Here is a 15064-nt window from a genome sequence, read left to right as displayed (position 1 = left end):
AATAAAAATATACATATACACATTTTTTAAATTCTATTTCTCCTGTTTACACCAGCATATCTATACACACTCACACACACACATACACACACACACACAAACACACACACACACATGTAGATACATACATACATACATATATACACGCATACATGCATACATACATACATACATGCATACATACATACATACATACATACATACATATATACGTATATAAAGCAAGCACAAATGGCGTTTATAATTTACGCCAAGTGTGTTTCGGTAGAACTTTATTAAAGCATTCATAAAAGATTATATCATAACATATCATCTACCATTTGTGCTTAACTTATACCTGTGGCACTCCAAGGACCAACCCACTTTGGGATCTACGGCTTAAACTGGATTTGATATAAAGGATGCTGAAATGTTTCTGGCTTTAAGGGTGTCGCGCATGGCCTGTCTGTAGGCCCAAACTTCCGAGTGCTTTTATATATACATATATATATATATATATATATATATATATATATATATATACATATATATATAGTTGTTCCAAACAATAAAATCTGATAATCAACCATGTATTATGATTACACGTAGCACAATATTCTGACATAGTAGAGGAGCCCATACGTGGACGCTCAACCTGCAGCGAATAGTATATAAATTTCTCGCGAATCACACCCAACATTTTTATACTTACTAGGTCTGCAGAATGGGGCACTGCATGAGAATTTTTCATACCCCTCGGTACTGATGAAAATGATGTTATTAATGTCTCACATAAATCCCGCAGAAGAAATAAAAACAAGGAGCGAGTTCTTAAGGGATGATATTTCGGGTAGGATTAAAAGGTAAGACTGGATATAATGATTGGTGCGAGACCTGGTGGGTTTGATATAACAAGAGTAATGAGAAGAATATAAACAAATGGGTAAACTCCGTGGGGAAATTGTCTGCACGGGATTAGATGTTCTTCGTCAGAAAACTCTTTTCTGGATGCAATTTAGAATGTCTCAAACATATAAAAAGGACACGTTATACATAAAGCCTTATATTTGTAAAAATAAGGAACAAATAAAGAAAGGAACATTCTTTGATAAGACCGCTTAAATGAAGCATATAAGAATATAAAATGTGTTTATAAGTACACAACAGATGCGCTGTACTGTGATAGAATAAAATCATAAAAGTGGCTTAAAAATGTAAAAGTTTAAATGAGTATGTAAACTTAAAACTAAATAGAATGGACTATTCATTCTAAAATTCATTTAGTTTTTGTCTTTTCTTTCTTTTTTGCTATCATTTATCAAGTACAGATTTGCATGAAGAGCCTTTCTCTTTCCAATCTCTACTCTCAAAAATGAACCCACTCAACATCTGGAGCAATTCATTTACAAATAAAGAGTTATGTCTCCTAGCTACAAACTTAAATGCAACATGTGGACTGTACGTGTCTCATAGCTTTTCGTGTTGCTTCTGTACTCGGTGAATGGAATGATATTCAAATATAGAAGACAATAATTTACCCTTGCACAGTTCTATAGCTAAACAATGGATAAATTTATCGAAGTTTTTACTTATGAAATAATTTTTGAAAAGAAATGAAACAAAAGACAAAGGTTAAATGTGAAGAATAGTTGGACACGGATGGAAATCCTTTGATAAAAGGTTTTCTGGGACATCGTGGCATTGATTTAAACAATAACAATTAGAAATAAAACTTTTTTAATTACGGAAATCAGCAAACACGGAGTTTAGTTGAAATTTGGGAAATTTGACAAATCAAATATCAAAACGTTAATTAAATTAGTGTTAATATTCTTCATAGAAGTAGCATTAAAAAGCTAATTATAAAACCATGTGGTAATTTAAAAACATTATTCATCATAAACTCATTATTTAACCATGTACGAGACACAGTTCCGTATGTGTTATTAAAGGAGAACGACATCACAGTGCGAAATCAGTGTAACACAGGGTTACAAAGCAGTGTATTTTGATTATAGATGCAATCTCTCATTTGCTCTGCCCTGTACCAATTTTCACTTGCAAGACATAAGACAACTCTGGACTATATAAAATTACACTTGCCCAAGATCTCACAGAGTGTAATCGAACGCAGGACCTCTTGAGTGCAAAGTGAACTTCTTGACCATTCGACTATATTACCGTATCAAGTGAATGTACAACCATGTATAGTGGTTGATATAGAAAAATAGACTTATTTAGAGAAATAACTTTACTGAAAAGGTATTACTAGTTATTGAATGAAAATAAAAGTTTAAAAAATATAATCTTACTGAGTCAGTAAACAATGCCGACTGGGTTATGAACATTATATGTTGGTTGTATGTTTCAAGTGTCTCCCTAGATGGAGATTTCCACAGCCCAAATAGTGTATTCTTTGCCCTTAATTCCCATACATCTTTTAATAAGCCGTGTCCGTGAGGACAATTTTAGACTTTTACATCTAAGCTACCTAAAATTTATTCTTTTGTTTTTAAACCTAATCACAGAAACAGTTGTTTTCTTGTGAGATATATGACGAATAAAATTAAGTAAGTAGGCAATATAAACAACATATAATTCCTTGTGAATTTATCTGAATTTATGTGAATTTGTGTCTGGAAGATCAACACAGAATCTAACAGGTTACTGTGTATCTGCTGTCTAATCTATAATTGGAGTTTGTGGAGATATTCGTCTTTACTTCCACTCATGTCATTTGTTTATTCTCCTACTCAGTCTTAGTCTCCTATTACTCTTCTTTCCATTTATGACTTACAGCTGTGAATTCTTTATTTACAATTTTGGTTTATCTATCATTTCTTCTCAACTGCATTTTATTGATTTCAGCTAGAGGGAAAAGGTCAGTTTTGTTTTTTGTAATATTTACCTATCCAATGTTCTTTTATATTATCCCTTACTCTTTTGTCTTAGTATAGAAAATAGAAATCCAAAACATTTTGGTTTAGGAAATCAAACAGAAATCCTCGGATTTAATATATTCCTCATATTTACATATTCTAAGAGATTTTTTATTTAAAAATCACTAAATGCAATATTATGTACAAAACTAGCATGCATGATAAAGGAAATATTTTCTTTTGTCAAATAATTAATATTAATTTTTTTTTTCTTTGCGTAAACACAAAGCCAAATTGCAAATGAATTTTAATGGACTAAGCCTAGAAACAGTAAAATAGGGGCATATATTCAACAACTCTGAGAAATGGAATATGGTCACACCAGAGATTGAGGGCTAATTCATAAGATCGAATGGTGAGACTAAATATAGTTCAAAATTTCAACTCAAAGACTTCAGCTTTTCATTTCCCTACACAATGCACCCCTTCATACTATGAAGGTTTATGTGTGTATGTACACACACACACACACACACACACACACACACACACACACACATATATATATATATATATATAAATATATATATATATATATATATATATATATATAGATTATATACATATTTTATATTTATATATCATATATTAATAAATAAATGCAGTTGAAAGCAGGTGCTATTCAAATCCTTATACTTCCGACATATGTTTCGAAAAAAACATTGGTATTATTCCAGAAGGAATAAAATGACGTAAAACAATGCAATCTTCTCAGGGAAAAAGAGAAACAAAACTCATCTATAAGATATTTTATATATCATATATCCTGTGTAGGAGATATATAAACTATTTCTCTGCAGATAGAAAAATAAATGAACAGACTTAGCTTTTGGAACCTTACTGGTATCTATTGGACTATTACATGTGGAGTGTTGTCGAGAGAGAGAGGTCAATGAACACACCCATAGCACCAAAGATTCTTTGAAAGCTGCCATAGTCAGAGTGATGTCCAAAATGAACCAGGACCACTTGATTCTAGCATGTAGATGATTTAGATCTCATATAGAAGCAATTGTTGAAGCTGAAGATGGCTTTATTGAATAACATTATAGAAAAGAGGGTTTAATGTTATCCTCATAGCATTTTTTGATAAATGAATTTATTTGTTATTATATATGTGCTTTTTTTTTATAAACAGAATTCTGTCCTCAAATATGTTATGCACCAAATTTATATATATATACATATATATATATATATACATATATATATATATATATATATATATATATATATATATATATATATATATACATATATATATATATATATATATATATATATATATATATATATATATATATATATATATATATATATATATATATATATTATTTTATATCCCATAAATAATGCGCTTTTTTTTTCAATTGCATGAACCAAAAGTCGGAGGTGACGGAATAAACAGCCTGCATCAATTTGCTATAAAAGCTTGTAGTAATTTTACCGGAAACTACAGCCTAGAAGACGAGACATGTCCTAGAAGATCTGTAGAGCTCGATGAGGACGCCCTGTAAACCCTAATGGAACAAAATCCTAACGTAACCGTTGAGGAACTAGCGGAGAATCTTGGATTTGGTCATTCAATCATTCATCGACACCTGCATGCCATCGGAAAAGTCAGCAAATTGGGTCAATGGGTTCCTCACAAACTTTCCGAATCTAATCGCGCGCAGACAGTGAATGTGTGCTCTTCGTTGCTCTCATCTCTCACGAACGAATATATTTTGGACCGAATAGTGACTGGTGACGAGAAATGGATTTTCTATGGAAATGTCAAACGCCGAACACAGTGGGTAGAGAAAAGAGAAACACCGGCACTCCAAGTTGGAGAAGGTCTTCACCAATGTAAGGTGTTGTTATCTGTTCGGTGGGATATGAAAGGTTGAGTCCACTTTGAAGTTTTAAACCCAAACCAAACGATAACAAAGGAGATCTACTGCCAGCAGCTTGGGCAGCATAAATCAGCACTGGAAGAAAAACAACCATCTTTGGTTTCAAAACGAAATGTATTCTTTTATCAGGATAATTCTCGGTCCCATACAGCGAGGATGACATTCCTAGGGATGGAGCAGTTTGAAACGATGAACCACCCACCATATTCGCCGGACATTGCCCCATATGATTATCATTTATTTTGCAGTCTTCAAAATCATTTGGACGTAAAAAATATGAATTCTGTAGACGAGGTCAGAACAGTACTGGGAGAGTAGCTTTCGTCAAGGACAAGTGAATTTTGGAAGAGGAGCCTTGCAAGTCTACCAGATAGATGGAAGAGCATTGTAGAAAATGAAGGAAAGTATATTTTGGATTAAAAATGAACTTTGTTTATCTTGGTTTAGAAAAATAAAAGAAGTATAAAAGAACCGCATCATTTATGGAATAACCTAATACATATATTTCTCAGCCTGTTTGTAACTGAGCTGTCTTGTCTTGCATGTGTGTACGTAAGTATGCGTGTATGATGAGTTGAAATTTTAGTCAAATGGAGCTGAGTCAAATTGTCATTAAAAATACATATGTAATTCCTATCACGTGTTCAATGCCACGTTCTCTCGTATGGAATATCGCTATGTATGTAAGTTCTCTTCCATTTCTACTTCCATTTCTAATTATCTGAAGTTTTCCTTTAAAGAAGCACTGGTTTCTAACAAAAGACACAAATCACCTTCGTTGGAATATAGATAACGAAAAACAAATTCACATTTTGACCGCGAGGAATGTCCGTCATATTTTTACAGTTCCGTTCACAGATTGTGCATAAAACCAAGAGCAATAATTATTATTAGTATAAATATGAATTCATAATCCGGTTATAGAAGTTGGATGTTTCAAAACAATTGCCTGTAATTATCTTCTTTCTCTTTGATTTTCTTAACAATATCAGGCCTGTTATGTTTCCACTTGGTAGAAGTTTTGATGGAAATGTCTCAACCATATTGCTCATGTTGATGTTTATGTATGTATTCAATAACAGAGAAGTTCTCTATATTTATCTCAGAACAGTATTTTTTTCGGATGGTATTATTTGTTTTAACAACTACGTTTTGCATTGGGATGCAGTACCTTGATGACATTTTGGGGCAGCGCTGATCACATGTATGATATCTTCCATAGAAATGTTACACAATCGATGGTTTGGGTTGCATCTTGTTGCTTCGAGGGCTTCATAATCTCTTGTTTATTCGGTGTTTTCTCGCAATTTCCTGTTCTTGGATTGCAATTGCGTTACTTTCGAAATGCGGTGTGCAGTGGTCACGAGTTCAAGAAAGGCTGTTCTTCATATCGATATTACTGTCATGTTTAAATCGCTTTATTTATTAATTTGATATGCTGAGTGTTTCACGACCTGGTCTCCTTTGAGGTTCGTGCGGCTGGTTGGGATTGTATGAAATGTCATCAGGAAGTGAGAGCTTCTTGGGAAGCTCACTGCTGATACTTAGAATGTTTTTTCTTCACTTTTCAGTGCAAAGTTTATGTATTTATTTCTACTGTTGCTTTATATCAGGTGTTGTCTGAGAGACGCTATACGACATTCGAAGACTTTCTGCTCTGATCTCAAACCTCTACCACCTTCATCTATTCTTAGGTAGAACCTGTCGATATCACTATTGATGTAAAAGTTTTCAGTTGATGTTAGGATCATGCGCGTTAATTTCTATAGAGGGAGCTTCGTCAACAGACCAGTTAAGTATCCCATTTGCACTGGTACTGCAAATGCATTGCGGGACATTGCCCTGTTGCAAGAGAGTAGTACTGACATATAAACAGTACCTTCGTATAATATGTTTTCCTCAATACCGAGGTATGTATGTATGTATGTATGTATGTATGTATGTATGTATGTGTGTGTGCATGTGTGTGTGCGTGTCTGTGTGTGTGTTTGTGAGAGAGAGAGAGAGTGTGTGTGTGTGTGTGTGTGTGTGTGTGTGTGTGTGTGTGTGTGTGTGTGTGTGTGTGTGTGTGTGTGTGTTCTATTTCTTAATTATCATAAATCTTCCACTCAGGAGGGACCCGGTTTCCAACAGGGATACAAGGCTCTATCTTTGGGATGTAGTTGACACAGACAAATTCACATTTGGAACTTGAGAAAAGTCTTGCATATTTTTACTGTTCCACTCACAAATTGCACTTGTAATGCACGAATCAGCTGGTCAATTTCTCTTTCTGAAAATCCCAGTTTATCAAGATTCTCCTTTAAGTATTTACTAACAAAACCTAGTGATCCAATTATTATTGGTATGAATATGAATTCATAGTCTAGATATAGTAGCCGGAGGTTTCGAAGCAGTTGTCCATAGACATCCTCCTCTTCTTTGATTTTCAAAGAGATATATGTATCTGCAAGGCAGCTAACCTCTATGATGGTACATACCTTTGCCCCTCTGTCCCAAACAACAATATCCGGGATGTTATGCTTACATTTGACAGAAGGATTGATGGGAATATTCCACCAGCACTCCTTGAGTTGATGTTTATGAATGTATTCCATAACAGAGGGATTTTCTAAGTTTATTTCAGGACAGTCTTTTTTGTGGATAGCATTGTAAATTGTTTTAGCAACAACATCGTGCCGCATAGGAAGATAGTATCGTGACGATATTTTAGGACAGCTGCTAATCACATGCGTAATGTCTTCCCAGAAACATGACATAGCCTACACATGTGGCTGCACCTTGGGATTACAAGAGCATCACAGTCTCTCTTGTTTACTAGGCACTTTGTGGAAATCTCCTGTTCCTGGATTGCAAGAGCATAGCTTTCAAAGTGTCGTGTGATGTAGTGGTCTTGTCTCCAAGAAAGGCTGCGCTTCGTGTCAATTCTACTGTCTTCTTCTAGCTTCCGGGCAACATAAACATGCATGGTCTTTTTTTGTATGTTGCTTGCTTTCCATCCAGGTCTTCTTTGAGGTAAGAGAGCCCAGCTGTTTTGGGGCTGTATAGGAGATCATCAGGAAGAGAGTGTTTCTTGAGGAGTTCACTGCCAACTTGTACAATGCTACTCTTCTTCACTTTTCAGGACTGCATTAATATTTTTTTTCTTCTACTGTTGTTTAGCAGGTGCTGCCTGAGTGATACCATACGGCATTCGAAGTCCGTCTGCACTAACCTCAACCTCTTTCCACTTTCATTTCTTCTTAGGTAGAGCCTGTCAACATCATTGTTTCCGTGGAAGTTCCCAGTTGTTGTCAGGATTTTGCGACTTTTTATGGAGTGGATTTCTTCTATAGACCAATCAAGTATCCCAAATATTGGGATCTGCACTGGTATTGCAAATGCATTGTGGGATATTGTTTCGTTGTAAGAAGAGAGTTCCGACTGCCATATTTTACTAAGTCTGATGTAATATTTTCGGGTCACTCTATCTTTATTCACAGTGCCTTCATATGATATATTTTCGTCTATGCCTAGGTACTAGTAACATTCTTTGTGTGGAATGGGGGAGATAGAGAGACCGTTGATGCACAGGTTTTGAGTTTGGGGGACTGACTTTCCACGTTTTATAACCAAATATGAATATTTCTTTTGGCCAAATTCCATGGCTATACTAGCTGAAAATGTTGTTATTAATTCCAGTTGTTTTTTTGTCATTGTTAACATTTTTATCATAAATCCTCAGGTCGTCTACAAAGCAATTATGAGTTACATTGATATTTCTAGCAGTCGAAGAGCCTAGCATGTAACCATTTGTTTTCTGCAGTAGGAACAATAATGGATTCAGTGCCAAAATGAAAAGAAGTACAGAAAGACTATCTCCCTGGAACGTTCCCTTTGTAATGTCTATACTATTAGTAACAATTATTCTGTTCTCAGTTGTAAGGGTAAGTGTAGTTGCCCATGTCTTTGTGAGACTCTCTATAGCAGTAATTAGAGTGGTAGGTATTTTTGTCAGATGTAGGCACTTCAGCAGCCATGAATGAGGGATAGAGTCGAACGCCTTCTTATAGTCAATCCATACTGTCACAAGGTTTCTGCGTTGTTTTCTTACTTCAGACAGTACAGTTTTGTTTATTAAAAGATTTTCGGCATATCGCCACGCTCTATTCTTTCCACCAGCCTGTTCAACAGTCACAATGTTGTTCGACTCACAATGGTCCTGCAGGAATTGGTTGAGGCAACTTGTGTACAGTTTGTACATAATTTTTAGGCAAGCAATGTTTTCCAGTAGTTTCCTGCTATCTCGGTGATTTCATTTTTGGCAAAAAGATTTGTCCAATTTCGTATATCAGTCTGACCTTCCATAGTCCTTTTGAACATACATATCAGTTGGTTTCTATAAAATGTCAGCTTCCGATTCTGCAGTTTGCCTGCTGCTATAGCGAAGGTTTCTACACCAATTTTGTATGTTTTACTGTTAGTGTTGGTACAATATTCTCTCCCAATTGTATTTAACCATGATCCATTCAAGTTGAAACCCCTCATTTCGTTTCAAATTTTTGACCAGAATGATTGTAGATCTTCTTAGGAAGGAGCTTTCTTAATGGTAATATTTTCCTTCCTCATCTCTCTAAACAATGCTTATGGGCTGGAAACAAACTTGCGATTGATTCTGGCTCGCTCAAAAATTCGTTTGCGATAACAGAGTTTCTAGCTCATCGTCCTAATTTCAAGTTTTAAAGTGATTAGCTTTCCTTCAAGAGCTCGGAGTGAGGAGTTGCCATAAAGTTTCGTTAGGTTTTGTCTAAGATAGAGTTGGTGAGGTGTAAACTCATTTTTTCCCTTACGTTTTATTGTTGTAGTTAACCATCCAATATGGCGAAGCATGTTGTTGATGTTTTCTTCAAGTTTTGTTTTCCATCTAGGTTGTTTCCGTTTAGTAATTTCGTTACTTTGTTCACTGTAGATTTCTCTTAGGTGTTCTTTAAGAGTAATAACGGCTGTGTATATAAGAGTATTAATATTCCAGTAATTAACACCACATGATTCCATGTGCTCTCCAACAACATTGTTGATAACCTTAAACATTAGATCGGTCGGATTTTTTCTCTTGTTGAGAATAGTCTGTTGCTCAACGAAATTTTCGAGAAAGCAGCAAAATGTTTTGCGAATTGCAATTTGAAAGTGTTTTTGAGTTGGATGTATTCCACAGTTTGGAGACACACTCGAATTTAACAATGGCGGGAGCGGTGATTTATTTACGTTATTTTTTACGCCTCTTCTGGCAGATTTTCACCCATTTTCAGTGTTTTGGGAGGATCGAGTACCAGTTAATTTGTTTTGTTAGTTTTTGTCTAAGGTAGAGTTGCATGTATGTATGGATGGATGGATGGATGGATGGATGGATGGATGGATGGATGGATGGATGGATGGATGGATGGATGCTTGTATATATCAATGTATGTATACGCACATTGTGTATGCCGAGTCCTGGGCATAACTGTTTCTGCTGCCTTCAGTAGAGAATATATTTGACACATTTTCCATGACCTCTTTTGATAAAGATCACAAGTAAGTTATTTAGTAGAATTTGCACATCACTTATTTGTATGATACGATATTCTTTTCATAAAATATATATATATATATATATATATATATATATATATATATATATATACAGCAGATGTTCTGTTTATTAGCAGGAAATTGCCTTTAACTGTCAGCGAAATGTATTTGCGCTATTGTTAAAGATCTGAATTGTTTATGTTTAATGTTTCTAATTCATTTTCAGCCAGTTTTATTTAAAAACTATATTGCACCAGTAGTTGTTTTATTTAGTCTGTGAATCACCTTACAGTAGTATAATCTAGCTTTGATTCTAAACCAATCGAAGCAGTTAAACACTACATTAAGAAATATTGAAGAATGGTATTTTCTTTTGCAACAGATCCACACTTCTTTTATCGAGAACTTATTTCTCATACGAAGATGTCTCTTGTCACCTGATATCTCATATTTCAATCCAAATCATATTGTTATACTTCCATGTATTTACGTGTGTCTTGACAAATGTTTTCATGTTTGTAAACTCCTCTTTATTTCAATATAAGATGAAATTTAAAGATTATAACCATATCAATTTAGTGTCATGATATCATTTTGATATCGCTTAATGATATTTCTTACAATTCACATTAGATTCTACATTCAAGTCAAAATTTTAATTGAAAATAAAGGATGAAATATGCGTAATTTGAGAACTCGGAAGCGATTTACACTCCAAAACCATTTCCACCAGAATTGCCCTTGTTTTATGAAGAAGGTGCCCCAGCTTGAGTTCGGTCGTGTAGTTTTGCTTCAAACTACATCTTAAAGTAAAATGAAATTTAAATGCATTGATTTCTAGTTGTAAGTTAATACCCTTATCTTTAAGTAATTATCTAGAGTCATTATATATAAAATTAAATAACACAGCAAAATATTTAAAAAGAAAGGCTCACTTACTGGACAGGCTATACAATACAGATCCAATTTTTTGTGTCAGTCATCGTAATGGTCGTTCTTGACTAAGTCATCGTTTATATTTGTGCATATATAATCACACAACTAATGCGAATGTATAAATTCAACATTTGATTTACTAAATAAATATATAATCAATGCAGTTGGTATTTAAAATATTATTCAACTCATCAAATTTATAGTGTGGTCTTAAATTTGTTAAAACTTCTTTTTCAATAGATGATTGTGGTGTGAAATAGTAAATTTATATTTCAGAATCCTTTCTTCGTGTCTGGTGAATGTGTCACGTTCAGAATGTTCTTGTTATTGTATCATGTTGTTGCTCTATTCTGTTCAGTTGGGGAGAAATATCAAGGACTGTCGACAAAGAAAACCAAGATAACCACTGAAGAGGATGCAAATAAAGAAAGTGTTGACAACATTTCGGAGACAGACGCTGATAAAGAGGAAAATATGGAGGGGAAAATGTAAATATCATTCCTTTGTTGTCCATTGTTCAATACGAATGCTGTCATCGTTTTGTTTATGGATCTTGTCTTCTGCCATTACTTCCTATTATCGTTTATAGTCTTCCTATAATCTGTAATCCTAAACTGTCTTAGTCTGCATTGTATTCTTGAACTTTACCGTTTGGTTGTCTTCCTTAATATTGTTATATTATTATTGTCGTGTATTCATTTAAATTTCTTCTTGTGTGCTTTTAATGCTTACCAGAAACAAAACAATTTATGGCAACTAATCAAACTGTAGCTTGATTATAACACTGCCTTATTGTTCTCCATCAAATATGATGATAAGGATATCTTGATGGAATATTCCTTCTCTAAAACTGCTACTTTTGCTTGAATTTAGCTTTTACCTTTTGTATTCTTTTCTAGTATTGTTTATTTCATATAATATTTTAGCTTAAATAATAAGCATTATATTTTGTTTTTTCTGTTTGTCATCTACTGCCTCGCTGTTAATATGGCAATATAACATTAACCAAGTATTATTTCAAAACTGCATACTCTCCAACAGGATTTTAATTTTTTTATTTTATTTTAGAGAATAATGGTTTTCGCCGAAAAAACTAAGAATGTTTTATCGAGTATGGGTGGAATCAAATGGATGTAAATGGTAAGAACTACTTTTAGTAAACTCCGAAATTATTTCTCTGTAAACATGTTTAATTCATAAACTATATTTGATTACATTTTTAAGGAAGCTCTTAATGAAATATCTAAGCAAAAGTTTTAATAAATCATAAACTAAATTTAATAAAAATATAGTATATATACATTATTTATATTTGACGGATATTTGTCCTCATCTTGTTTCTTGTTAATTCAACGTTTCAGGTGCCTTGGGAAAATTTCGAACCTGGGTTCTCATTCCCAAGGTATTTTTCGATGTTGTTGTTATTATTATGTTGTTTTTTTTCTTCTTTCTTCAAATTTTCTTCCATTTCTCGCCGAGTGTTTTCCGTACACCTAGGGCAGAGAAACTCGTTGTATGCATTCCCAGTTCACACACGCAAATTCACAGGTAAAACATGTATTTAAGAAAAAAAAATGTTCATGAATGGATGTTGTTTTCATAGCGATAATGCTCTTCTCAGTACATGAGTCGTTCCAGTTAGCACGATTTTTTGCACTTCCTGTAGGGATGGTAAGCCTGGTATCATTTTCAAATAGGTTTCAGTACCTTTTTTCATCATTCCTAGAGATCCTGCAATCACTGGTATGGTAGTCGCCTTGAGGTGCCACATTTTTTCAATTTCTATTAGCAAGTCTTTATATTTACTGATCTTGTCAAATTCTTTCGCCGCTATATTATGATCAGAGGGAATACTCATGTCAATTAATAAACACGTCTTCTTTGTCTGATATTTTATAATAATATCCGGTTTATTAGCTTTTATAGCCTTGTCAGTATGTACGGAGAAGTCCCAGAGAATCGATACATTTTCTCCCTCAGTCACAGCTTCAGGATGGTGTTTATACCATTTGTCAGCGGTTTTGATTTTATAATGCTGACATATTGTCCCGTGTAAATACTGGCCAACTCTGTCATGTCTTGTTTTATATTCTACAGGTGCTAAGACTCTACACCCTGAGATTAGGTGGTCTATAGTTTCAATCGCATCGTTACAAAATCGGCATTTTGGGTCAGCTCCATTTTTTATCACATTGGCTTGGTAGTTCCGGGTTAATAAGCTTTGGTCTTGAGCAGCCAATATGAAACCTTCACTCTCTGCTTTTAGCCCTGAACTTCATAACCACTGATGCGTGCGTTTCTGGTCGACATCAGCTTGTTTGCTACGAGCCACATACTTGCTATGCAGAGGTTTCTGTTCCCATCTGCTAGCTAATTTTTCATGTGCTTTTGTCTTTGCAATTAATTTTATTTTCTTTGCAGCAGCAGTTGGCGCATTTCCTTCAACCTGATCAAGTTGGTGGGTATCTAAGAGTTCGGTAGCGAATTTTTTGCTCTCTTTCAGAATAGAGTGAAGTTTTTTCGGTCTTTCATGTTTTTCAACAAGTTTCAGCATCCAATCGTTGGTTGTTTCAAGGTATTTGGCCAGTCCGATTGTGGTGGTTTTGTACGTAAGTTCAAGCTGGATCAAGCCTCGACCTCCCTGAGCTCTGGGAAGGTAAAGACGATCTACGTATGCCTTTGGATGGTGCATCTTATTACAAGTCAGTAGCTTGCGGATTTTTCTATCAATTTTGACTATTTCACTGGTATTCCAGTTAAGCACATTGAAGCTATAAAGAACAACTGGGACTGCTAAGGAATTTATGGCTAACACCTTATTATATGCATTCAGCTCAGACTTCAGAACTGCTCGAACTCTTCTATAACATTCCTTCCTAACCTTCTCTTTCATGCTTGCATGCTGGATACCAGAGCCTTCATTTATTCCTAGGTATTTATAGGTTTGTTCCTGCTCAAGTTCTTTTATTACTGTTTCGACATCTAATTCTATTGAACTTGACTTTACTAGTTTCCCTTTCTTAAAAGTGGCTTTGGCACACTTTTCAAGGCCAAACTCCGTCCCGATATCATCACTGAATCCTTTCACAGTATGTAATAGTCCCTGAAGCTCTTCATCAGCTTTGCCATATAGCTTTAAATCATCCATATAAAATAGATGGCTTATTTTCTTGTTGTCAATTTTGTAGCCATACCTTGTTCTATTCAGTTCACTTGAGAGTGGTATTAGTGCTATGCAGAAAATTAGTGGTGAAAGCGAGTCACCCTGGAAAATGCCACAGTTTATGCTAATATTGTTTGAGTGCAATACTCCATTAGAATGATATAATTGCAGCTTCGTGTTCCATAGTGACATATTATACTTTAAAAAATCTGAAATCACAGGAGAAATTTTGAAAATGTCCAGCGATTTCAGAATCCACGAATGTGGTATGCTGTCAAAGGCCTTTTTATAATCAATCCATGAAGAGCTGAAATTTCTGCGCTTGTTATGGCAGTTCTCAAGGATCATGCGATTAATTAAGAGCTGATCTTTGCATCCGTATGAGCCTCGTCTGTATCCTTTTTGTTCAGTGGGAAAGAGGTTATTCTCTTCCATAAACGTATATGTTTTCTCCACTAGAATAGATGTCAAAATCTTATAGGTAGTAGACAAACATGTTATAGGTCGGTAGTTTTTTTGGTCTTTGGTTTCGTTATTTTTCGGGAGGAGGTAAGTAATACCATTTGCCATCCAATGGAGAGTTCTTTCTGGGTCTTTCATAA

General features: G+C 34.6%; 1 protein-coding gene across 3 annotated transcripts in view; it reads left to right on the top strand.

The window, feature by feature from the left end:
• Nucleotides 1-15064, top strand: part of LOC106870474 (carbonic anhydrase-related protein 10) — a 588026-nt gene that overhangs the window by 483575 nt on the left and 89387 nt on the right. For all 3 annotated transcript variants that reach the window (XM_089347963.1, XM_089347964.1, XM_014916580.3), the window contains exons 10-11: nt 11658-11787; nt 12368-12439. In XM_089347963.1, coding sequence (XP_089204089.1) covers nt 11658-11787; nt 12368-12374 — 137 coding nt within the window. In that variant the 3' untranslated portion in view covers nt 12375-12439. The remainder of the gene's footprint in view (nt 1-11657; nt 11788-12367; nt 12440-15064) is intronic.

This window comes from Octopus bimaculoides, chromosome 2 (assembly GCF_046866305.1).
Source record: "Octopus bimaculoides isolate indiv1 chromosome 2, ASM4686630v1, whole genome shotgun sequence".
Lineage (NCBI taxonomy): Eukaryota > Metazoa > Mollusca > Cephalopoda > Octopoda > Octopodidae > Octopus > Octopus bimaculoides.
Note: the sequence above shows the minus strand (reverse complement) of the source record. Positions and strands in the feature narration are given on the sequence as shown.